General features: G+C 52.5%; 1 protein-coding gene across 1 annotated transcript; it reads left to right on the plus strand.

Annotated features, from left to right (window-relative positions):
- The first annotated feature begins 4,046 nt into the window (after nt 1–4,046).
- RNF169 (ring finger protein 169) lies at nt 4,047–22,730 on the plus strand. Its single transcript, XM_030947900.1, has 6 exons — nt 4,047–4,452; nt 10,735–10,811; nt 14,318–14,464; nt 15,139–15,251; nt 15,926–16,025; nt 18,052–22,730. The coding sequence occupies exons 1-6, from the start codon at nt 4,047–4,049 to the stop codon at nt 19,246–19,248; spliced, it is 2,040 nt and encodes a 679-aa protein (XP_030803760.1). The 3' UTR covers nt 19,249–22,730.
- The last annotated feature ends 215 nt before the right edge of the window (nt 22,731–22,945 follow it).

Raw genomic sequence — 22,945 nt, forward strand, 5'->3', positions numbered from 1 at the left:
GCCTGCCCTCTGGCAGTGGGAGCCATTCCCTGTGTCCTGTCCCTCCATGCCTTGTCCCCAGTCCCTCTGCAGCTCTCCTGGAGCCCCTTCAGGCCCTGCAAGGGCTCTGAGCTCTCCCTGGAGCTTCTCCTCTCCAGGTGAGCACCCCCAGCTCTCCCAGCCTGGCTGCAGCCCTGCAGCAGCTCTGGGCTCTCTCCAGCAGCTCCAGCTCCTGCTGCTGTTGGACCCAGAGATTAAATTTATCACCACCTAAAGCCACTTCCCCTTTTTCACTGCTCCACTCGTTTCCAGCTCTCTGCAAGTCTTGTCTAGCAATGCCCCTCTGTTTTCCCCTCACGCCCTGATGAAGATGTTGGAAGGGGTTTGGGTGAACAGCAGGCTCCTTCCAGCTCCCACCAGGAGAAGCTGGGACCTCCTCTCCCAGCTCTTCCCTTGCACAGGGCTGACTTGAAAAGCCCATTTGTAGCACAGGGCTGTGGGCAAGTTATGAAAGTGCTGAGAAAAATGGGACGCAAAGTGCAAGTCAATGGAGTTATTTTGTGGCTCTGCAGCAAGAGCAGCAGCTGAATTCAGGACTGTGGATCCTGGCCCCACATCAGGGCCAAAACTTACAGGAAAGTTCAGGCAGGTCCCAAGTGCAGACCCAGGAAATAAAGGCCAGCCTTGTCAGGAGCAAGGTGCTGTGTTACATCTCTGTTGGGTCTCATAAAGAATACATTCACCCCGTGGCAAAACCAAGGCTCTTTATCTTCATCTGCGGAGGAATCTGTCAGACAGTTCAGTGCTGCCAACACCAATCCATCTGTGATCATGAACCAGGCTCCAGAAACCATGGCATTGGCCTGCAAATAACAACACATGGGTGTGCTCTGTTTGTCTTCTAGTTCCTGAGTCTTCAGGTCGAACTCACTTCATGTTTTCTGGGCAATCAAGAAGACAGGACATTTCCCTTTTTTTTTTTTAATGAGAATGAAAAGAGAATCTGGTGTTATTTTGAACCACGAGCTGTGGCATGAGAGACACCCTGAGCAAAGCCATGAGAGCCAGGTGGGAGCTGTGCCAGCAGGAGGGCAGAGGGGGCTGCCCGAAGCACAGGAGGGATTCCTGCTCTAATTCCACAGTCTTCCTCCCCTGTTCCTTATGACTGGTGACCATATCCTTTATCTCTGGCCTGCCTTTGAGGAGGAGTCACTGCACCCCACATCAGGCTGCCACAAGTCCAAGCTGTGTCAGATGGGCTTTAGATGGAATTATTTTCTCTGCCATATTGCACAGGGTAGAGCTGAATCGAGCAAAGCCCACATTTTCCTTGTGCCACACCTTCACACAATCCCATCCTCAGCCTGGAGCCTCATGGGTTTCCTCTCCTCCCGTGGGGATTCAAACACTACAGGGTTAGGTGGGATATTGGGCAGGAATTGTTCCCTGTGAGGGCGGAAAAGCCCTGGCTCAGGGTGCCCAGAGCAGCTGGGGCTGCCCCTGGATCCCTGCAATGTCCAAGGCCGGGCTGGATGGGGCTTGGAGCAGCCTGGCACAGTGGAGGTGTCCCTGCCCACATCGGGGGGGTTTGAATGAGATGAGTTTATTGTCCCTTCCAGCCCAGCCCAGCCCGCGATTCCCTGCTCCCATCCTCCTGGGTGACCAGCGCTGGTGACAGCTCCTCAGGGAGGTCTCCTGAAGGTGGCTGTGCTTGGGGGATGCTCCTCGGAGGGTTTCCCATGGATTCCTTCCAGTGTGTGACACTCGCCCGTGCCTGGGAGCCCGTGGGCTCTGAGGAGCTCTAAAGCCACAATTCTGGGAGGGTTTGGGGCAGCCACTGACTGGTGAGGCTCAAGAAGGTAATTTACTGATGGAAGCACCCAGTCCAGCCTGGAATGGGAAACCTGGTCCCTTTTTAGAGTCTGACCATGTTTCCAAGCACAAGCCCAAATAGATAATCTGTAATCTGTGCAAACCAGTGACACAGAGAGGGCAGTGGTAAGAGATTCTCCTCCAGGGACAGAGATCAGCAACCAAGCAAGGGGCAGGGGTGCAGGAAGGCTGGATAAAGCAAGGGGGAAGGATAGAGAGGGAAAATGGGAGAGCACAGTGTGTGTGCACCGTGACCTGTCCCACCTGCTCCCCATGGAAGGCGGGCAAGAGGAGCGGCGGTGCCAAAGCCCTGCCAGCTGCTCGGGACGGGGGAGCAGCAGGGAAACGCTCCCAGCAGGCTGGGCAAGGCTGAGGTCTTGGCTGGGGACGGCAGGGTTTGAGGCTGGAGCCTTGCACGGGCTTAGGATTCCCTCTGCAGGCCAGCCCTGAGCTCGGCACATCCCGAGCTGCAGAGCCACGGAGGGATTGGGGCGGAAAGGACCTCAGAGCCCCCGCAGTGCCACCCCTGCCCTGGCAGGGACACCTCCACTGTCCCAGGCTGCTCCAGGTCCCGTCCAGCCTGGCCTTGGGCGCTGCCAGGGATCCAGGGGCAGCCCCAGCTTCCCTGGCACCCTGTGCCGTTTCTTTATGACTGTTGTTGTAAAATATTCCTCACCAGTGTTCCATTTAACCCTGCCCTCTGGCCGTGTAAAACCACCGCCCCTTGTGGGCCTTTGGGTCGCTGGAGATGCAGAAACCAAGGCTGGATGTGCAGGAGCAATTTGGGAGCGCAGGTGGCAGAGATCCCTTCCCAAATCCCAGAGCCTGGCACTCTGCAGAGCTCCTTGTCCTGCAGGTGGCTTCGGCAGGGAGGTGTCCCCTGTTCCCACGTTCTCTGTCCCTCCTGGGGGCTCCCCGGTGCCCAGCTCCCGGTCCAGGCTGATGCTGGGAGCAGCAGCTTTGTTGGGAGCTCAGGAACAGCACTCTCCCTGTGACTGTGGCCAGCAGCCTCTGCGGGACAGACACACAGACTGCTGGACACGGGCCAGTCCCAAACCGCTGCCATAACTCATCTCAGTAAAGTCAGCACGAGTTTTTTGTTTCACGAGAAGCAACTTTTTTGTCAACTGGCACTTGATGGAGCCCACAACAGCAGGGATCCACATGCTGGTATCCTTTTAGTCATTCAGCAGCCAGAGACGACTAAAGATAGAAGTGTGGCTGAGATGGAAAGTTAATGACATCCCCCAGCAAGTTCCTGGCTCTCATGGAGAGGCTGTTTCCTGGGCATGGATCGCCCTTTCCTCTCTCCAGCCAAGGAGAGAGGAGCCTGCTCAGGGCGGCTCAGAGGTGTAGGCCTTCACCTCTATCTCTCAGCCACGTTTTCCTTTCTGCCAACCCAACGTAGCTGGGAGGATCCATCAGAGAGGCTGCTAAAATATGATGACAAGACAGATTGGTTCGGTGCCCCAGTAAAGAGATGGGAAGCAGAAGAGAAGTGCAAGAGATTTCCATAGCAACTGGTGCAGAGGCTCTGCCTCCTCTGGTTTGCTCTGAGTCACCATCCACGGTGGTTTAACTGTGGCTGGACGCCGGGTGCCCACCAAAGCTGCTCCGTCACCCCCTCCTCAGCCGGACAGCAGAGGGAAGACTGAACAAAGGGCTCAAGGGCCGGGATAAGGACAGAGAGACCAGCCACCCGCTACAATCACAGCTGGCAGAGCTGGGCTGTTCACGTGGGGACACCTCAGAGCCCTTGCAGTGCCTGAAGGGGCTCCAGGAGAGCTGCAGAGGGACTGGGGACAAGGGATGGAGGGACAGCACACAGGGAATGGCTCCCACTGCCAGAGGGATGGATGGGATATTGGGAATGAGGAGTTGTTCCTTGAGAGGATGGAAAAGGTGCCCAGAGCAGCTGGGGCTGCCCCTGCATCCCTGGCAGTGCCCAAGGCCAGGTTGGACAGGGCTGGAGCAGCCTGGGACAGTGGGAGGTGTCCCTGCCATGGCAGGGGTGCCACTGGGTGGGTTTTAAAGCCCCTTCCATCCCAACCCATTTGTGATTCCATGATTTATCCCAACAACCGGGTGCCCAGCCCGCCCCGTCCCGACCGGGACCGGGACGGCGCAGGGGGCGCTGCCGTCTGCGGCGGCGATGAATATTCATGAGTGGGCGTGGCCGGCGCGCGCTCATTACTATGCGCCGCGGGGGGCGCCCCCTCATGAATTATGCGGGTGGGCGTGGCCGCCGCGGCCCTTCAAAGTGTGGGAAGATGGCGGCGGCGGCGGCGGGTGCCGGCGGCCGGGCCGCGGTGCGGGGGCGGCGGCGGCGGGGCCGGCCCGCGGCCCAGGAGGAGCAGGAGGCGGTGGTGCTGGCGGTGGCCGAGTGCCCGGTGTGCCGGCAGGCGCTGGTGGAGGCGGTGACGCCGCCCTGCCGCCACTCGCTCTGCCTCGCCTGCTTCCAGCGCTGCCTGCAGGGCCCGGGCCTCTGCTGCCCGCTGTGCCGCAGCCGCCTCTCCACACGGGCCCGGCGGCAGCAGGCCGAGCCCGCAGCCACCACGGCGGCCGGAGCAGCGGGCGGGGAGCAGCGGCCGCCGGAGCAAGGTGCGGCTGAGGCGGCGGCGGCGGCGCACCTGCGCCCCCCCCATCCTGCACCGGGAGGGGCGGGGGGCGCGGGGGCGGGGGCGTGGCCTGGGGGCGTGGCTGCCGCGGAGCCGCGGTGAGTTCGCGGGGGCTCAGCCCGGGGGGCGGGGCCGGCGGGCGGGAGGTGCGATGAGCTCAGCCCGGGGGCGGGGCCACCGCGGGACGTGCCGGGAATCCGCGGGGATCGGGGCGGGGCCTGTGCCCGGGGGCGGGGCCACGGCGGGGTGCGATGAGTTGGCGCGGGCTCAGCCCGGGCCGGGCCGGGCCGGGCCGGGCCGGGCCGGGCCGGGCCGGGCGGGGAGGGGGCGCCGGGGCTGAGCCACCCTGCCCCGGGACATCGGGACGTGCCCAGGGGCATGGAGAGCATCATCCCATGGAGGGGATGCCAGCTGCGGGGATGTTTCCCCACTTTCTCGGGTGGTTTTGTGGTGATGTTGGCCCAAAAGTGAACGGTTCCAGCAGTGCTGCCAGGAGTTGGGCAGGTTTGTGCTGCGTCGAGACAGGAAGGGTTTTGCACCCTGGGAAGTCCTGGTCGCTTGTTGATGTAGGAAAAGTCCATCATCCCTGTGTTCATGGCTTTTAGCTGCACGTTTGCTCATTGCATTCTCAACTCCTAGAAAACTGCTCCCTGTGTTCCCTTCAAAAGAAATCCTCGTCTGAGGCACTGGCATTGCTGGAGATGCCCACCCTGCTGCTGTCAGAACTCGGGGTGCGCTGGGATCTGTTGTTTGGAGAGGTGTTGCAGCAGTGCTGAGGGCAGCCCTGCAGAGCACACAAGGGTTTAAGCTGCAGATAAACATCCTTTTAGCCCAGCCCGTTCCTTTCCGAGCGCGTTTCTGGTCTCCCGCTCCCTGCTTGTGTCAGCACCCTCTAATTGGCTGTGGGAAGAGTTGGCAGGATGAGCTTAAACAGCTCAGATTGGTGGTTTGAACCAACCCCACTAACCTGGAAGATATTTAGGAAGGATTTGCTGAATCCATGAGCAGATGGGGTGTCCAGGGGGAGCTGAGCCGAGCGTTGGGAGCGGCTCCTCTGGAGGAGGGACAGTGGGAAGGCCCATGGCAAGGGGGGGAATGAGGTGATCTGTACAGTCCCTATATCTGCTCTCTGTGCTCCTCCACTGAGCCAGCCATCTCACCATGGAGACATTGGCTAAGCATGCTTTCCCTTCCTTAAATCCAGCAGCCCACCTGCCAGACACCTTGTCCTTGGTCAGAAGGGGTTTCCAGGAATAGCTGCTTCCCAGGAGCCAAGGGGGGGCTGACCCTGTCGGTCCTCCTTGCCCTGCCTGAAGGGATGGGTGACATTTGCTTTCTCCCAAGCCTCACAAACCTGTCCCAGTCACAGTGGCCTTACCAATGGGCATGTAGTGTGTACATTTATATATTTGTTTATCAGTGTCTGTAGCCCTTGAGAGGGGGCAGCGAAGGCAGCAGAGCCCAGCTCATCCCAGTGGTGCCCAGGGCCAGGACAGAAGGCAAAGGACACAAACTGAAACACAACAGGTTTCACTGGCCATAGGAAAAATACCTTTTCCTGTGAGGGTGACCAAGCACTGGCACGAGTTGCTCAGGGTGTTTGTGGAGTTTCCATCCTCAGAGAGAGTCAAATCCCAGTTGGACGTGGACCTGGGCAGCCTGGTTGGGTCTCCAGAGGTCTTTGCCTACCTCAGTTATTATGTGATTCTGTAATCAAACACTGATTAAGCTCAGGTCTTTAATTAAATCACTTTAAATGTGCAAAATATTTAAAACTACTCGGTATGACCACTTGACATACCCTTGATTATTCCCGCTTAAACCGGCTCATTAATCGTGGTTTCATGTCCCAGTTTTCGTTATTCCCTTTGGGATTCTTCCATGGTAGTGGGCTGAAGGAGCCCTCAGACCCTGCCTGAGGCTGGGATTGTGCTCTAGGTGACCAGATAGGTGTAAAGTCCAAGTCCTTGTCGCAGCCCTGGACAGAAATCAGCAGGGACACTCTCGCTGCCTGTGTTGTGTCTTGGCATGGGCTGGGCAATCAGGTGCCCAGGAGCTGCCCCGCTGCCTTCAGCCTGGCCCCAGCTGCTGCTCCAGGAGGATGCAGGTGGCCATGGGTCCCACATCCTCTCTGGGCACCTCCAGGTTCCATGGAGCCCCTGGGAAGGCGGCCCGTGGAACGTGAGATGCCATGACTGGGAGCTGGAGCTGCAATGTCTGCTCAGTGAGGTTTCTGATATTGAAACAGTTGCCTGGTGGGGTCCTTGGAAGGCAGAGAGGAGCAGCAGATGGGAGGCTTGGAGGCTGTTGGAGGATTCAGTTGGCCAAGGAGAAGGAGCAGGATATGTTTGCAGCGAGGTGCTGCGCCTGGTTTGTGAGAGAACGAGTGCTTTGCCATTTCAGAGTCAGATTTCTCCTGTTTCTCCTCTGCCCAGCAGCAGTGCACAGCAGTCACTAGCTGAGCCCGTGCAGGAGGGGTGCTGTGTTTTTGCCAGACTTGTAAAATGACTTCCCCCTCCTTCCTCCCAGTCCTTTTTTGGCAGTGGTTTTTCCCCTTTCCCTGCTGGACCAAACCAGTCTGCTTCTTGAGCATTTCCTGGTGATTCCTTGAGTTCCTGTTGTTTCTGTTGTTCTGTGGCCTGTCGCTGGTTGTTTTTTTGTCTCAAGACCACAGTGCTACAAGTTTGGAAGTGGCAATCCCAAAGAAGCCTTTCCCTGTCTCGGGAAAAGCAGTGATTTGCTCGAACTGATTAAAACTGACCCCATCCCTGTTTTCCTCCTTGTCACAGTGTTGTATTGCTGGTGGGGTGAGTTAAATTTAGGATTTCCTATGAAGATAGGAGAGGGTGCCTCTCTGGGAGCAGTAACTGTGCCGTGAGGCTGTCAGAGGACTTGCACCTCCATCTCTTTGCTCATTGTCCCCTCTCCAGCACTCCACAATTCTTAAATTATTTTTAATCGAATGAAGAGAGTGATTAAGCCCCAGTGGTCAGTGTGAGGGGCATGGCAGTGGATCATTAACTCTTGGAAAATAATTTTCCAGTTGAGTAGTGGTTACACCTGTGCCAGGGTCAGGAAATCCCTAACCTCTTGTTTTGTGTTTTGAAAACATTGAAGATTTCGTCCTCAGCTGCAGGAGTTAGAAGGAAAAGTAATGAAAACCTGGAGGCAAATGGAAGCTGCAGAGCCAGCTGAAAGTTTCCATGGGAGCTGGGGGCAGAGCTGGCACTTGCCCGATGGCGTGGGTCTGGCAGAACCCAGGAGCCTCTGAAGGACAGACAGGGAGCCAGAGCGTTCTGAATCGAGTTCAGCTTTACTCTCAGTCGGCCCATGTTGCTGAATTCGCCAGATGGAGGTTTCTGGATCTTTTGCCAGTAAATATAAAACGTGCTGGTCAGGAGTGCGGCTCCACGGGGATGGTGTGTGTGTAAGACGCACTTCTGAGCTGGTGTGGAAAGGATGGACTCGCTCAAGGGGATGGAGGCTGCAAGTGAGATGCCTCTTATGAAGAAAACCAATGTTAAATAATTAGAAGATCTTTTGTCCTCTCAGATTGTGCAGAAATCAGTTGTTTTTTCCAAGACTGAGCACAATAGGATGCAACTCTTGCCTGCCAGCATGAAAACGCAGGATGCCAGGTTTGATCTGCCACCACGACTGTTTCAGTGCTGTCCCCAGGCTGGGAAGGAACATCCCAGCAGCCCTTCAGAGTCAGCTTCATTCAGGTACCACTTCTGCTGACCCACAGATCACTCGAGAGGAAGGGCAAGAGGCAGATTTGCTGCAAAATCCAGTAAAAAGCCTTTTCTTCCATGGTTTTGCCTTCTTTGCTGTTGTCCTAGCAGGAAGGTGGCACCAGGTGACCCACAGTAGTGCCTGCCAGCCTGACCCATTCTGGAGTTCTGTGGAATGCAGATGTACATCATTGCATGTGTTCTTGGTTTCATCTCTTCTATACAGAGTCGGAGATTTGGGGGCTTATCTCTCTTTGACCCATCTGTAAAATATACAAGTTGGTGCATAGATACTGTTGATAAAGTTGCCTCCACCTGGTGTTGGACCCCTTTAGCTCAACCACCACAACTTAGACATAAATGTTACTCCATTGTTTAAAATTTCCTCAGCTTGCTGACCCCGAGTGAGAAATGAGAGCATTGACGTGGCTCATCTTTCCTGCTGCGTGTTTCCCTCGGGTTGGCTTGTGCCCTGGAGGGGAAAACTCCGCTTTTTTAGCTCTGGAGACAAGCCTTAAACACTGAGGAGTAATTGAAGCTTGCTGCAGGCGAGTTACAGATTGCTGCTGCTCCTGGGACTGTCTCCGTGGCAATTTCAGCCTGATAAAGTTCACAAAGAACTGGAACCGCTCAAGGCCACAGTTGAAAAAACATTTTGGGAAGCCAGTGGAAGGTTTCCAGCGTGGCTGGTTGCAGGAGCAAGGAATGCAGCCTGGCCTCCCCAGCACCAGCATCACTTGGGCTTTTTATCACATGTGTAGGGACACTTGGGGTGTTGTCCTTTAGGAACAAGCCTGGCTCGTGCAGGCGTGTGAGTATGAGGAAACAGCAGCTTTTTTAATGAGAAAAAAGGCCTTATGATCTGTTTGCTTACATGAGATTATTGGTTCACCCACCCTGCCATTTGTACCTGTCATTTGGAGGCAGATGGAGCCAAGGGGAGTTCTGTGAGGAGGGCTCAGCTGGAGAAAAGGGGGCTCAGGGGGGACCCTGGCTCTGCACAGGTCCCTGACAGGAGGGGACAGCTGGGGAGGGGGTTTTGGGCTCTGCTCACAGGGAACAGGGACAGGACAAGAGGAGACAGCCTCAAGGGATGTTCACTTTGGAAAGCAGGAGGAACTTCCTCACTGAAAGGGTGATGAGGCATTGCCTAGGGAGGTGCTGCAGTCCCATCCCTGGAGATGTCCAAAAAACAACTTTGGATGGGGCACTCATTGTTCTGGGCTCGGTGACAAGGTGGGATTGGTCACAGATTAGACTCAGTGGCCTCAGATGTCTTTCCCAGCCTAAATAATCTTGGGATTCTGTGAAAACCTGTGGTGGAGCTGCTGGTTTATATCCTTTAATTTTAGCAGGGTGGGGAAAGGAAGTGCCCCTGATGTTTCCTCCTTGCCCAAACCTGCTCCATCGTGACAGGAGCACGTTGGGATGATGAGCTGTGCTGCACCCTGCCTGGAACAGCGACGTGGATTGAGCCAGGATGGTTGTCCAGGGGTTGCTGTTTTGTTCTGCTTGTTCCCTTTGCCTCCAGGCTCCTCCAGCTGAAGCGCAGCTTGCCCAGACTTGCACTGCACGGAAGTGGGAGGGAGCCTTGAGGCTGATACACGCTAGGGACTCCTTTGGGAATAAGAGACTCCAGGGATGGAGGCTGAGCTGTAACCCTGTGCCAGTGTGCTTTTGGCTTCTGACCTCCCGAGGGGAAAGGGAGGAAGTGGGAGCAGGACAGGAACTTGTGCCAGACAGAGCATCCTTCCCCTCAAACCCCTGCTCGGGGAGTGCCCTGCGAGCAGGAAGGGCTGTGCTTGCTCAGGATCCGTGGGACAGCAGTGCAGGTGCTGCAGGGCGTGTGGAGGAGGCATTCTGGGCCTGCAGCAGGCACCTGGATCCTGCCTTTGCTCCTGGCACTCAGATTCCCTGTGCCTGGATCCTGCCTTTGCTCCTGGCACTCAGATTCCCTGTGCCTGGATCCTGCCCTTGCTCCTGGCACTCAGATTCCCTGTGCCTGGATCCTGCCCTTGCTCCTGGCACTCAGATTCCCTGTGCCTGAAGCCTGCCTTTGCTCCTGGCACTCAGATTCCCTGTGCCTGGATCCTGCCTTTGCTCCTGGCACTCAGATTCCCTGTGCCTGAAGCCTGGGTTTATTCCCAGGGCTCAGATTCCCTGTGCCTGAAGCCTGGGTTTATTCCCAGGACTCAGATTCCCTGTGACATCCCGGGGCTGTTCCTTCAGCCCTGTGTTTACATCCTCCCAGTGCTCCCTGATTGCTTAACTGCTTGTCAAGGACTCTTGAGAATCTCACAGGAAACTCGGGAAGTGCAAAGTGGGATTGCTGGGCCATCCTCCTCCTGATGTTTCTGTATGTTCAACAGAGCTGTGATAGCAGTGGCAGAGTATAAACATCTGGGGTTGGAAAAAGTGCTGCAGAAGCTCTTGTGCAGCCTCTGGAGATCTCACCCTTTTTGGGAAATGATGGCCAGCACCAGCTATCCTGCACTAAAAAATAATTCCTTTTTTTTCCCTTTTCTTTCCAGACTTTATATTCAGAGCACCCATTAAATTAAGCAAAACAGGAGAGCTCCGAGAAGAATATGAGAGCCAGCTAAGGAAGGTCAGTATTTTGGGTAATTGTGTTTTTTCTTCCAGAACAACTTGGATTTCCTGCAGGAATGCCACCCTACCTGCAGGGAAACCTGAAGGGCTCTTTTTTCCTGTTCTTTAACAAAGCTCATTTATTCTATTTACACTGTTCAGCCAGTTCAGGAAATGGCTGTAATTGAGCATGTAGAAGCCAAATTTTGCTGTCTTAGCCTGCCTTCCAGAACATGGAAATGTACCTTCTTTGGAGTGACTGTTTGGTTGTGGATGCAATTCCATAAAGGCTTTTGCAGCATAAGGCATCTCCTTCTCCTCAAACATCCTTCTCCTCCAGAGCAAACTATTCCAGACTAGAGCTTTCTAATTTTTTTAGCCAAGAATAAAATGTCTTTAAAAACAGCCTTGTTTGAGTAGGAAAATAGGTGATATTTCATGTAGATAACTAGTATGGGAGACAGATATGTATGAGGAGACAGTTAAAAAGTATGGAAGGGTCTTCCCTCCTGCTTCTCCATGTATGGAATTAGCAGTGACACTGATGGGCACTGTCACTGCAGGTTACTAAGATAGCTGTGGCTGAGTATTTCTTTAACTGATCATAGGAATTGCAATCTCTTCTTCATAAGAATTGCAAACTCTTCTCCCACTGAGGTGCCTTGCCAGGAAGGCAGGGACACTTTGTGTGCAAAGCTGTGGGACTTTGGCATTTTCAGCAACAATTCTCTGTCAGATTTAAGGGAGCACGTCCGCAGCATGGTCAGGCTGCAGCTGAAAAGGTTTTTACAGCTACAGCTTGACTTCAGCAAAAAAATACCACATGCAGTCCAGTGCCAGCCCTTCTCCCTTCCCTCCCAGTCAGAAGGAAATACTTCATCATGTTTCCAGCATTTGGGCATGTTTTTGTCTTGTTCTCCTTCAGCCTGCTGCCTTCCTCTTCTTGCCCCCTGCCCGATGGGAGATGGGTTTCTTCCCCCTGCCAGTTTAAACTTGGTTTTTTGAAGCTCAGCTGAAGGAGCCATGTGGGAGGGGATTCTGTGAATCGTCATCTGAGAGGAAATGGCAGTGAGATTTGGCTGGTAAAATGACAACTGATGATGCAGTCACACTGTTTCCTTGTTCACAGAATCAGAATAGAATCACAGAATCATTTAAACAAGGGAAAAGCCCTCACTTGTTACCTGGGGTGAGAGACTGACTCTCACCTGGCTCCACCCTCCTGTCAGGAAGTTGTAGGGAAGCTGATCTCAAAATTGTCACTGTTGCTACTTATCAAGAGATTCTTGGTATCTCTGAACTTCTGAATCAGGGAGGAGACAGGAACTCAGGTTTGGGAATCTAAGCTTGTACAGGATTTGGTTTCCTTCCCTGTCTCAGGACACAGGGTTTCATCCCAGCTTCCCTGGCCATGGAATGGGGATAACCTGGGCTGTCCTCTTGAGGAAGGGACAGGAGCATTTCCAAACCTTTTTACATCTCCCAGATGCGAGTTGTTTTACATATCTGAACTCTTGACCTGATTCCACCCTTTTTGCAGTTGAAAACAAAGTGGTACTGTAATTATGTACTGAAGAGACTTAATTTGACATGGATTATCTCATAGCTTAATTTTCCCAGCTGCCTTTCAGAATGAGATAGATCTTTGCTGCCTGTGCAGGACAGCAGGATTGGGTTTTCCTCTTTTGTGCCCTTGGTGCTCTTGCATTTTATGTTTTTCCAGAGGAGGCTGTCATTTCTGTGCACTCAAACCCTAACTCATCCTGTCCAGCTGTCTTTCTCTCTATCACAAGCACGTCTGTTGCTTGTGAGCACACACAGAGTGGGAGGGAAACTCCCACCTGAGGCATGTGCTGACATGCAGCCTCCCAGAGCCAGGGCAGAGGAGCAGGCTCCGGGAGCCAGCAGACCTGGACAGGTCCTGCAGGGAAGAGAAGATACCAAACGTGAGTTTGCCCAACTTTTGGAATTAATGGTAGTGTCAGGAGTGGTGGTTCTGAGTGAACAACTGTCGATTGCTTGTACATTTTTTCCCCCTGCAGCTGCAGTATCCAAAAGGACTAAAATGCATTTTCTGATAACTGTTCACAGCAGCTGCTGGTCCTGCCTCCAGTATTTCAGAGATGCTGCTCAGAGAACATGAGGTCCTTCTCCAGGGTACATGTTTCACACTACTTTGTTTCAGTTTCTTGTCCTCCTGTCCCAGCACAGCATTGCCACGTCTGGAAGGAAATTCTCTGGGAGACAATTTACATTAAGGCTACTTCAAATTATTATTTTTGAAATTAGTACAGATTTTATCATTAGAGTTTGATTTTGCTTGCAGCCTTAATTCTGGACCTAAATTGTTTTTGTATTCTCTTAATTAGGATTAGGATCCTGTTGTTGCCTTTTTGACTTCACTGTCAGCAAAGCTTGAGTTGTCACCTCACACTACTTGTGCCATGGATTTCTCCAAAATCCTTAAATATTCCTGTGTTGTTACATATTCTCATGTCTGTCGATTTTATAATTTAGCCAGAAAAGTGAATATTTCCATATAACTTTCTTCCACATAAGAAACATAGGAGGGACACGAGTGCTGGGTGGTATTTCAACCAGCTCAAAAAAAAAAAAATCCTTATGATAAATCTTGGTGTGAATTTGTTTTTCAGGTGCTTCCAAATAGGCAGAAATACTGTTGACTTAGAGCAGACTATTCATCATGTCTGCATCATGTGGTCACAATCTGTGTTAGTCAGACACTGTTGTAGTTATTGCTTGAGATTATTAATAGATGAGGAATTTAAAGATACATCTTAAAACAACTCTGAGCAAGGAGTCAAACCGGTCTTTGAAAATATTTGCAGAGCACCCACAATCAGCCAAACAGGGGTGTTTTTCCTGGTTTCTGCCTTTTTTCCTCTTTGTTTTCCCCCTTGTTTCTCTCTTCCTCATATCTGGGGGCTTGGATTCAGTAGGATTTGGGTCTTTGCCAGTTTGAAAATCACAACGTGCTTCTCCTGTAATGCCTTGTGAACTCTGTTTTCTTTCTCATCCTTATGTCCATACTTCTGAGGTTTTCCCTTCCTCCAGCAGGGAAGAGAAACAGTAAATATTTTTGGAATAAGTTGTTGCTGCCTTTTTGAGTTAGGGAGTTTCTTAAATACCTGAGATGCCTATGCCCAAATATGAGGAAAAGCCCAGGGATATGAACTCCTGGTGCTGTGGTTCATGAGCAGGACAAAGAGGTGTCAGTCAGAGGTGTGGATAACTTCTGGGTGGATGGAGGAAGGAGGGAGGATCTGTTCTGTGTACAGAGATGTAGACTGTTCCTGGGCTGTGTCTAAGCTGAGGAAGAGGCAAGGCACAAGCTGGGAAAGTGGCTGGGGGATGGAGGGAGAACCTCCAGGGCAGTGGCTCTACCCTGGAGTGGAGAAATGAAGGCACAAAATTAAATGATGTTACCAAACTCTTATTCTTTCCAGTCTGTACGTGTGGGCCTTCAAATTATAACTGCCGTATCTCTCTTGTCCTTACTTGCAGCTGAGAGAAGAGAAACTACAAGAAGAAAAGACATCTGAGGATCTGATTCACAAGTTCATCCTAGATGACATGGACGTAGGGAAAAGAAAAATGGAGGAACAGCAGAAAAAAGATGAATCTGTAGTGCTGAAAGGGAACCAAGACTGTGTAAGTGAGCTCATGCTTCTCCTCCCTGCCCAGATGTCAAGGTTTTCATTCTTTGGCTTTCCAGGATTCCTTGATTGAGTTTTTATAGTTTATGAAGGCTATGAGCTGGCAGATTATTAAGATCCTTGTTAATGAGAACTGTCTTCTAAGGTCTGTTATGACTGCAGGTGTTCTTCCAGAGGTTTCTGTCCCTCTTTTTACCCTCTGCTGTGTGACTCTTCCTGACACAGCAGATCCCCACAGCTTTGGGGATATCCTTGGTCTGCAGGCTTGCATGCATTTCCATGAATGTTCTGCAGTGAAGTTGTACAACTGAAGTTCAGCACATTCTTCATGCTGACTTCTGCCTATTTCCCATTTCGTTTGGGAGGCTCTGCAGGAAACGCTCTTAAAATTTCCATTCGATGGGCTGACCCATGGGGACTGAGTGTAGTAACCCCTATTGTAGAATTTTCCCACAATTTCTTGATCAATAAATTACCTTTATTGGATGACTAACAGCTATCTATAGGAGCTATGTGCTTATTTTTGTGTTTTTTGTGCCTTATGTCCTGTCAGTATAATCAGAAATGGGGGATTTGGGGATCTTCAACACTTTTTCAAGAAAGAGCTTTATTTTCCAAGTTATTCTTTCTGTTGTGCATGTCAGCTAACTGTTCCTTGATTGACTTCAGTTTCCTGAGCGTCTCTCGGACTCCGAGAACGAAGAACCATTCCAAGGCAAGCAAACACACCGCTCAGCTTTTGTTTCCAAGACCAGTGCTTACTCCTTTGCTTTCCTTTCAGGGTAAGAGGCTGACACTTTATTTAATGTCCCTTAAAGATGTTCTTCATCTTTGTTTTAAGCACACCTGACGTGCTCTAATTCAAATGGTGGTTCCAATCTAAAATAAGTGATTTTTTCCCTGGAATTTTAGAGCAGGCTCATTGGTAGAATGTGGTGTCTGGCTGATTACTTCCTACCTGGAAGTTAAGGCAGTTAATGTTCATCCCATGAAGGAGAAAAATCATTGCCTGTAGATTTAAACCATTAGTCAGAAATCAGAATTCTGTAGGAGGAACTCGGGAGTTCTGGTTCCCTTCTGCAGCACAGATACAAAGGGATGGCATCAGCCCCAGGCTCCCTGGAAGGCTGTTGCCTGACACAGTGGAAGCAGCTGAATAAGCAGGTGTGTTTCCAGGTGGGAAGCAGAGGGCTTTCCCCAGCTTCCTCCTCAGCACTGGCCTCAGTTCATCATGGGCTGTGGGCAGAGGTGTCCGTGTTTCATGCAGAGCCCCTGAACACAGAGCAGGACTCTGCTGCAAATCCAGGATTCCTGGATCCCTTTGCCCCGAGGGCAGGGGAGGTACCTCTGCCAGCCAGGTGCTGCCAAGGCTGGTGCCTCTCCCTCAGGGAGCAGCTGCCAGGGCTGGTGAGCTGGTTGTTCCCAAGGTTCCTGTTCTCACCCATCTGCTTTTCAGGAATTTAACCTCCAAGGTGGAGAGGAGCCGGAGCTGCAACGACACCATTCAGGAGAGATCCAAGAGCAGGCAGAGATCAGCCCCAGCCACCAAAGCAAAGGTACAGGCAGTGTGTGGAAACAGGTTCCTGTGTGTAAACGTTCTTATCTGAGGTTACACAGCTCCAGTAATCTGGAGATATCAAATATGGGCTTTGTGGCCCTGTTATCGCCCTGGGGCCAATCACCTCCCTGTGGCTCCCAATAAAACCTGCTGGGTTAGGAATTACTAAACAGAAAGCAGACAGGTGTCAGGGTTCTTGTGTAGTGGTGGAGGCTAATGGGAATTTGAAAGGGTTCTCATCAGGCTTTTGTTTTGTGATTCATTTTCTTTTCAAGGCTGACTCCTCAGCCAGGTGAAAAATCTTTTAGCAGTTTAGGAAAATAATCCTCTCTTCCTTTCCCTTTCTCCCCAAAGCTCTTTAAACAGAGCAAAACTCATTGCTTTCCTGACATCATGGTACATTGGCACTTCCATACTATAGAAGATACAAAGGCCTGGTCCTCATAGGATGGTTTGGGTTGGAAGGGAGCTTAAAGCTCATCCAACCCCCTGCCCTGGGCAGGGACACCTTCCATATCCCAGGGTGCTCCAAGCCCCATCCAACCTGGCCTTGAGCACTTCCAAGGATGGGGCAGCCACAGCTGCTCGTGCTAGGATGTTCCCCCTCCTCGTGCTGACACCCGTCCTTCTTGGGATCAGTTTCATCCCTGATGGAGAAGGGGAGGGTTCAGATCCAGAGGTCCCATGAGGAACAGAAACCTGTGCAGTCTGCCACCTGAGCTGCTGGGAGCTGGACTGAGCCCAAAGTGAACATCCATGGCTTACCTTCCCTCCAAGGACTGACTTCTTTTTTAAGAGGATGCTCTATGGATGTGACCTGTTAGATTTCCAGTACAGAGCATTCCAAAAGCCTTTTTTGACCTCAAAATAAGGGAGTAGGAAAAAACCTTCTTTCAGACTAAGCATGGAAAGGCTGTTACTGTACGCAGTAGCTGCTGGATACAAATATTTCATCTCAGTGCTAAGAAGAAGACAATTTGCAGTTGTGTGTGTTGTTACCTCTGTGATTTATTTGTGCCAGGATTATGCCAAGTGTAGCAGCATTCAGGGACTGTGTTAGAGATGACAAGAAATGTTGCTCTTAATCAGAGAATCATTCAGATTCAGAGACCTTCAGGGCCATCAAGTCAACACAGCGCCAGCACAATCACCCCTAACCCACATCCCCAAGGGCCACATCCAGGTGCCTCTTATATCTGGGCCAAGTCTTTACTCTTTCTCTCCCACAGCTTGGAAGGGAGCAAAAAATAATTTGGAGATAATTTCCCTTGAGGAGCTTGGTTTCCTTCAGCCAGGGTGGTGCAGTGCTTCTTGGCTTCTCCTTGTCTTCCAGAATCATCCAGGCTGGAAGAGACCCTTAAGGTCATCTAGTGCAGCCATCAGCCTAACACCACTAAGTGGGCAGATTTATCCAGGTAAAGAGAAAACACATTTCAGGGCCAGGTTGGACAGGGCTTGTGGGAATCTGGTCCAGTGGAAACTAGTGGGAAACTATTCCCTGCCCATGGAAGAGGGTGGAATGAGATGGCCTTTAAAGCCATTCCTCACCCAAACCTTCCTGTGGCTGTGTGATTTTGCCATCAGAGTGGCTGTTACTTGTGGCAAGAGCAGCTCTTAGACTGATATAAATTGGACACCCCGATTCTGCTGGACTGAAATATGGGTCTCCTTGAGCCAGGTCTCATAAGCTCTTGGGGATCTATTTCACACCCAAGATAGCTCAGCTACCTTAGAAGGCATAAAATCAGCAGGATGGCTTCTGTGGTAGTGTTGGAAACAAAAAGTTTTAATAAAAGGCAAAATAACAAAACTCTTTACAGAGCAAAACCTGAGCCAGGTGCAAGAGATCCTTGCTTTCGTTATCAGCAAACCCAAAGTTTATTTGTAAAAGCAGATATCTTTTCCCATTCACCAATCAGTGGAACCCTTCCCGTTGTTTCTTTTCCCTGCCAGTGCTGGTGTTACCTCCCAGCAGCCCCGCAGCTGGTTCGTAAGGACAGATGTGCTGTGCTCTCCCCCTGCAGGTGCTGCCCGGGGCCGCGCCGCTGCTGGGGGTGCTGTCGTGCGCGCAGAACCACCGCTGCCTGTCGGCGCCGGAGCTGAGCGCCGAGCGGCGCCTGCTGCTCAGCGCCGCCTCCTCCCTGTCGGCGCTGCACCGCCCCGAGCGCTCCATCAGCCCCGAGAGCAACGACAGCATCTCCGAGGAGCTCAACCACTTCAAGCCCATCGTCTGCTCCCCGTGCACGCCCCCGAAGAGGCTGCCCGACGGCAGAGTGCTGAGCCCCCTCATCATCAAGTCCACCCCCAGGAACCTGAACCGCAGCCTGCAGAAGCCGACCACCTATGAGGCCAGTCCTAGGATACTGAAGAAATGGGAGCAGATATTTCAGGAACGTCAGATCAAAAAGACTCTCTCTAAAGCAACCCTTACGTCCTTGGCTTCGGAGCCTGGGGAAGACGTCGTGGTTCCTGACGTCACCAACGCCAGCAGCTGCGCTAAAGAGCAGCCACAAGCGCAGGAGGATCACCTTCCACCTGACACAACAGGAGAGCCTCGCCCTGAGCTGGATTTCCTCCCTTCTGTCAGTGAAGTGAGGCTGGGAAGGGGGAGTGAGAAGAGCAGGGGTTCACAGGCCTTAGCCACTGATGACGGTGCCGCTGAACCAGATGTGAGATCAAATGTAACCTCCCTAAACACACGGGTGGCTGAGGTCCCCGACCTAAAGGTGAACACATTCATGGACAAATCCTGCCTCAGCCTGGGCCCCAAAGTGCTGAGCAGGAGACTCATGGGCATTGGCGCATCGCTGCCTGATAACAGCGCGCTGGCAGTGCCCATGAAGGCCCCGGGGAAGAAGCAGCTGAAGTACCTGAACAACAGCGAGCTGATCAACGTGCAGAACAGCACCTGCAGCTCCGTGGAGAACCTCCTCGGGGAGCAGGCGCCGCTGCTGCGCCGGGGCCGCAAGAGACGCTGCAAAACGAAGCACCTGGAGCACAACGGCTCCGTCAAGAGACTGAGGCACGCGGCCCCGGGGGAGGCGGGCCTGCCCCCCGAGGGCCGGGACGTGGAGCAGAAGCTCCAGCAGGAGGAGGAGGACAGGAGGCTGGCCCTGCACCTGCAGCGGATTTTCGACAGCGAGAACAGGACGGTGGAGAGGCGCAGAGTCCGCGTGGACCGGTACCTGCTGCGCTCCAAGAGCACTCTGGGGGCCAAGTAGCACTGCTGGGCCACGCTGCCTTTCTACGGGACAGTGAGGTTTATCAGATTATCTTAGAGGAAAACTATTTTTTGCCCTACTTCACCCACGCAGTTGTTTTTTCGTTTCGGTGGTAAGACATTTCTGGGTCCAGTTCAGAGAGAAGCCAGCGTCCTTTCAGATTTTAACAGAAAGAGAGAGAATGAGGAAAAAGTCCTCAGGTCCGTTGGTCTGAAGGAATTGTCTGTGATCCCTGTGAATACACTGCAAGGCCTCCACGGGCAGGCAGGCACACCTGGGATCTCCAGGTGGGAGGGCTGTGAATGTGGGTATGAGGGCCATCCCAAGAGAAATCTGAGCTCTGCTCACAGAAATTGCCTGAGAGTCTTCTCCTCTCTGTCCGCCCCATTTTCTCCCTCAGGCTGCATCTGGTGGTGGGGTCAGCCTCTCATCCATGCTCTGTATTTCTCCTGGGGAGTCCTAAACAGAGCCCCCCAGTAGTACTTCCAAATGAATGTATCTCACTGTCTGCAGCAGTAGTACAGATAATTTGTCACTTTCTTGAAGCAGAAAGCCAAATGAAGTGAAAAGAAAGACCTGAAATAAGGATTTTACTGAAAAACCTGCCCCTGCTCCAGCTTCCAGGCTTCAGGCTCAAACCACTAAGAAAGCTCAGGTGAGTGATGCACTACAAACTTCCAGGCATGAAGCTGCCCGGAGCAGAGCTGGCTCAGAGCCTGGGCTTGGTGGAGCGCGTGTTCTCTGCCCAGATGTGGCAGGCCACCCTCTGAGTGTTTCTAACCCTCTTCCATGGATTAATTTCATGGATTATTTCCAGTAATTTAGCTCAAAAAGTACCCTTCCAACTCAGCCCGTGGCAGCTGCCTTGCAGGTATTCACGGGGACCCTCGAGGCCCATGGGGACCTTTGTCTGGGGCAGGGGTTGTGGCTTTACCTGTGCTGCCCCTCCGTGTGCCAGGTGGCAGGGGTGTTCTTGGGATGAGCACAGTGCAGGGACAAACTTCCCCATGGATCCTGTGAAGGGAGGGCAGCCAGTGCACAGAAGTAGACAGATCTGGTCTAACTGCATTGCCCCATTTCCTCCCTCCATCTTCAACAGTCAAAAAGAAAACAGAAACTGGTTTTCTTTTTCACTGCAAGGACCCTGGCAGGCTTTTTTTTTCCCCTAATTGAACTGGATTTAAAAAAAGAAAAAACAGAAAAAAAAAGAAAAAAGAAATCTTATATTTTATTGGGTAAAATTTATATATTTTAAATACTATATTTCAACAGATCGACACTTTTGTTTTGAGAGATCTTATAGCAATGATTCCATAATATATATCTCTATCTCTGCATCTCCTTGCCACACAAACCACTGGATGGTTCAGGCTGTACCTGGGGCTGGTGGCACCTGGCCTGCTCTGCCTTCCTCTCCTGCACCACAGCCTGGCAGGTGCTGCTTTGGGCCCAAACCAAAACCTGCTCCTCTGTCCAGCTGTCAGTTAGAAGGAAATTAAGGAATTAGAGCCTTGGCTGGACCCAGAAGAGCAGCACAGAGAGAAGTAGTGATGGCCTGGGTCTGCCCTGGGAGCTCAGGAGGGAGGGCCACAGCTTTAACCCGGGATCTGTGCTGGTTTTCCCAACATTTTGAGCTGCAACGTGCACTTCCCAGGTGCATTCAGATGTAGAATTCTTTTTGCAGGCCCCCTTTTCTGCGGCTCATCCCTGGAGCCCCAAACAGACTTCCCTAAACAGTTTCCTTTTTCTCGTGGTGTTTGTGGGGGTTCAGCTGGGCCTGGGCTGCTTACACCACAAAAAAAATCTATTTACACGCTGAATGTATCTTTTCTTTCCCCTCTTAAAGCAGATGTCACAGCCCAATGCACTATGCCAGTGTCTTAAATACCTTCTTTTGAAAAGACTTTATAAGTGTTTAGGGGTTTGTGCGATGATTTCCTGATCCCAAATCCAAGCTGGGCAGAAGTGTAGGAGGCAGTGCCTGGGCTGGAGCTTGTCCCCAGCCCAAAACAGCTTCATGGGACCTCCCGTGCTCCCAGAACAGAGATCCCAGCTCCCCAGGCATCACGCACAGCCCATGGCATCTGCGTTCAAGGAGACCTTGGGATGTGCAATCACAGTCCTGTCCTGGAAGGGTTGCGGCGACACAAAGCCAGGATGAATGTTTTATTAATTTAACGCTCTCCAAGTCTGTGTAAGCTTGCAAAAACCAACGAAAATTGTAAATAATTACACTCAAAAGAGCAGGAGCACCCAGCCTCTCCCCTGTAAAGGTCACCTTTGCCAGAAATCATGCCAGCTGAGAAGGAAGATACCTCCTGCTGAACTCTGGATGCAGCACACGAGATTAAACCAAGTATTTATTCACGCTCCTCTGCAAGTCCTCTGTAACCCTCAGCTGCCTTCCCTCTGGGATGAAGGCATTCCCGGCTGGCTGTGGGGCAGCAGGGGCGTGGGAGTGCCCTCCCAAAGTGTCTCCTGCGGAGGGGCTGGGGTTGGCTCCCTGACAGAAGGACTGTGTCTGCCAAAGATGCCTCCAGCTCCCAGGAAGTTCCTTTCTGACCCTCTGGAGCTCTCTGCCTGGGAAAAGCCGTGCAGGAAGGTCTGTGCTGGGAGTCAGCCAGATGAGATAAATGAAGGAAAAGTGCCAAAAGGGATGGTGCCAGGTGATTGATCGATTGTATGACGCCGTTGTCTATTGTCAGTATTTCTCTTCCAATGCTATTGTACATGCAGTGCACAGCAGTCACAAAGTGTAGCTTGAACAAGCGCTTCTCTGCATTTTCTCAGCGAAAGCAAAGGGGGAGATCCACGCCTTAAAGACTCTCAGAAAACAAGCCTTTAGCAATGCTGCGAGGGCAGGGCAGCCCGGCCTGTCCCCCAGTTGTCCGGCAAGGAGCTTGTCCCACGGCCGAGGGGAAGCGCACGAGATGGAGCCCACCCTCTGTCCGTGGTGGAGCCCTGTGGGGCGTCACCAGCGTGGAGCTGGGCTGATCCCCGTGTGCCACCTGCCCCTGGCACCGCCGTGCACCCCAGCCAGCTCCTCTGTGTGCCCACGGAGAGCCGGGCTGGGCCGGGCAGGGATCGCGGGGAGCTCTCACAGCCTGGGTGTCGCTGCGCCTCCCTCAGCCCCGCTGTAAATCCTCGTGCTTTGTGTTCCCCCTGGCCAGCAGAGCTCCGGCTGGCTGCGGGCTCTGCGCTGCTCCCCGTGTCCCAGCCCAGCCCCGTGTCACACAGACACACCGGCAGGCACCCGCCCTGGCCTGCATGCGTGAAACGTGCGAGTGGAATGGCGCGCAGGCGTCCCTCATGTTGTGGCTTCTGTTGTTGGAAACAGAGTAAACCCTGCTCGTGAAACAATTGTCACAAACCAGAAATACGCCGGCTAATGTGTACAAATAACAGTGTTTGTTCTAACAGCAACCGGGACTTGAACTGCAGGGCAAAGGCCGAGGTTCAAACAGAATAAAAACAGATTCTGACAGTGAGACTCCCTGCTTCATGCTGTGCTTGGAAACGAGCAGGATCCTGCCGCTGCTTGTCCCTGACAGGTGACACTCCATCCGAAGGAGGTTGTGGAGTAATCATAGAATCACAAAATCATTTGCTTGGAAAAGCTCAGAGACCCATGTCCCCCTTCCTCTGGGGACAAACCCATTTTAATCCGAGGCTGATCTGCCAGCCGCTGGGTTTGGGC

The sequence above is a fragment of the Camarhynchus parvulus genome, chromosome 1 (genome assembly GCF_901933205.1).
Source record: "Camarhynchus parvulus chromosome 1, STF_HiC, whole genome shotgun sequence".
Classification (NCBI taxonomy): Eukaryota; Metazoa; Chordata; class Aves; order Passeriformes; family Thraupidae; genus Camarhynchus; species Camarhynchus parvulus.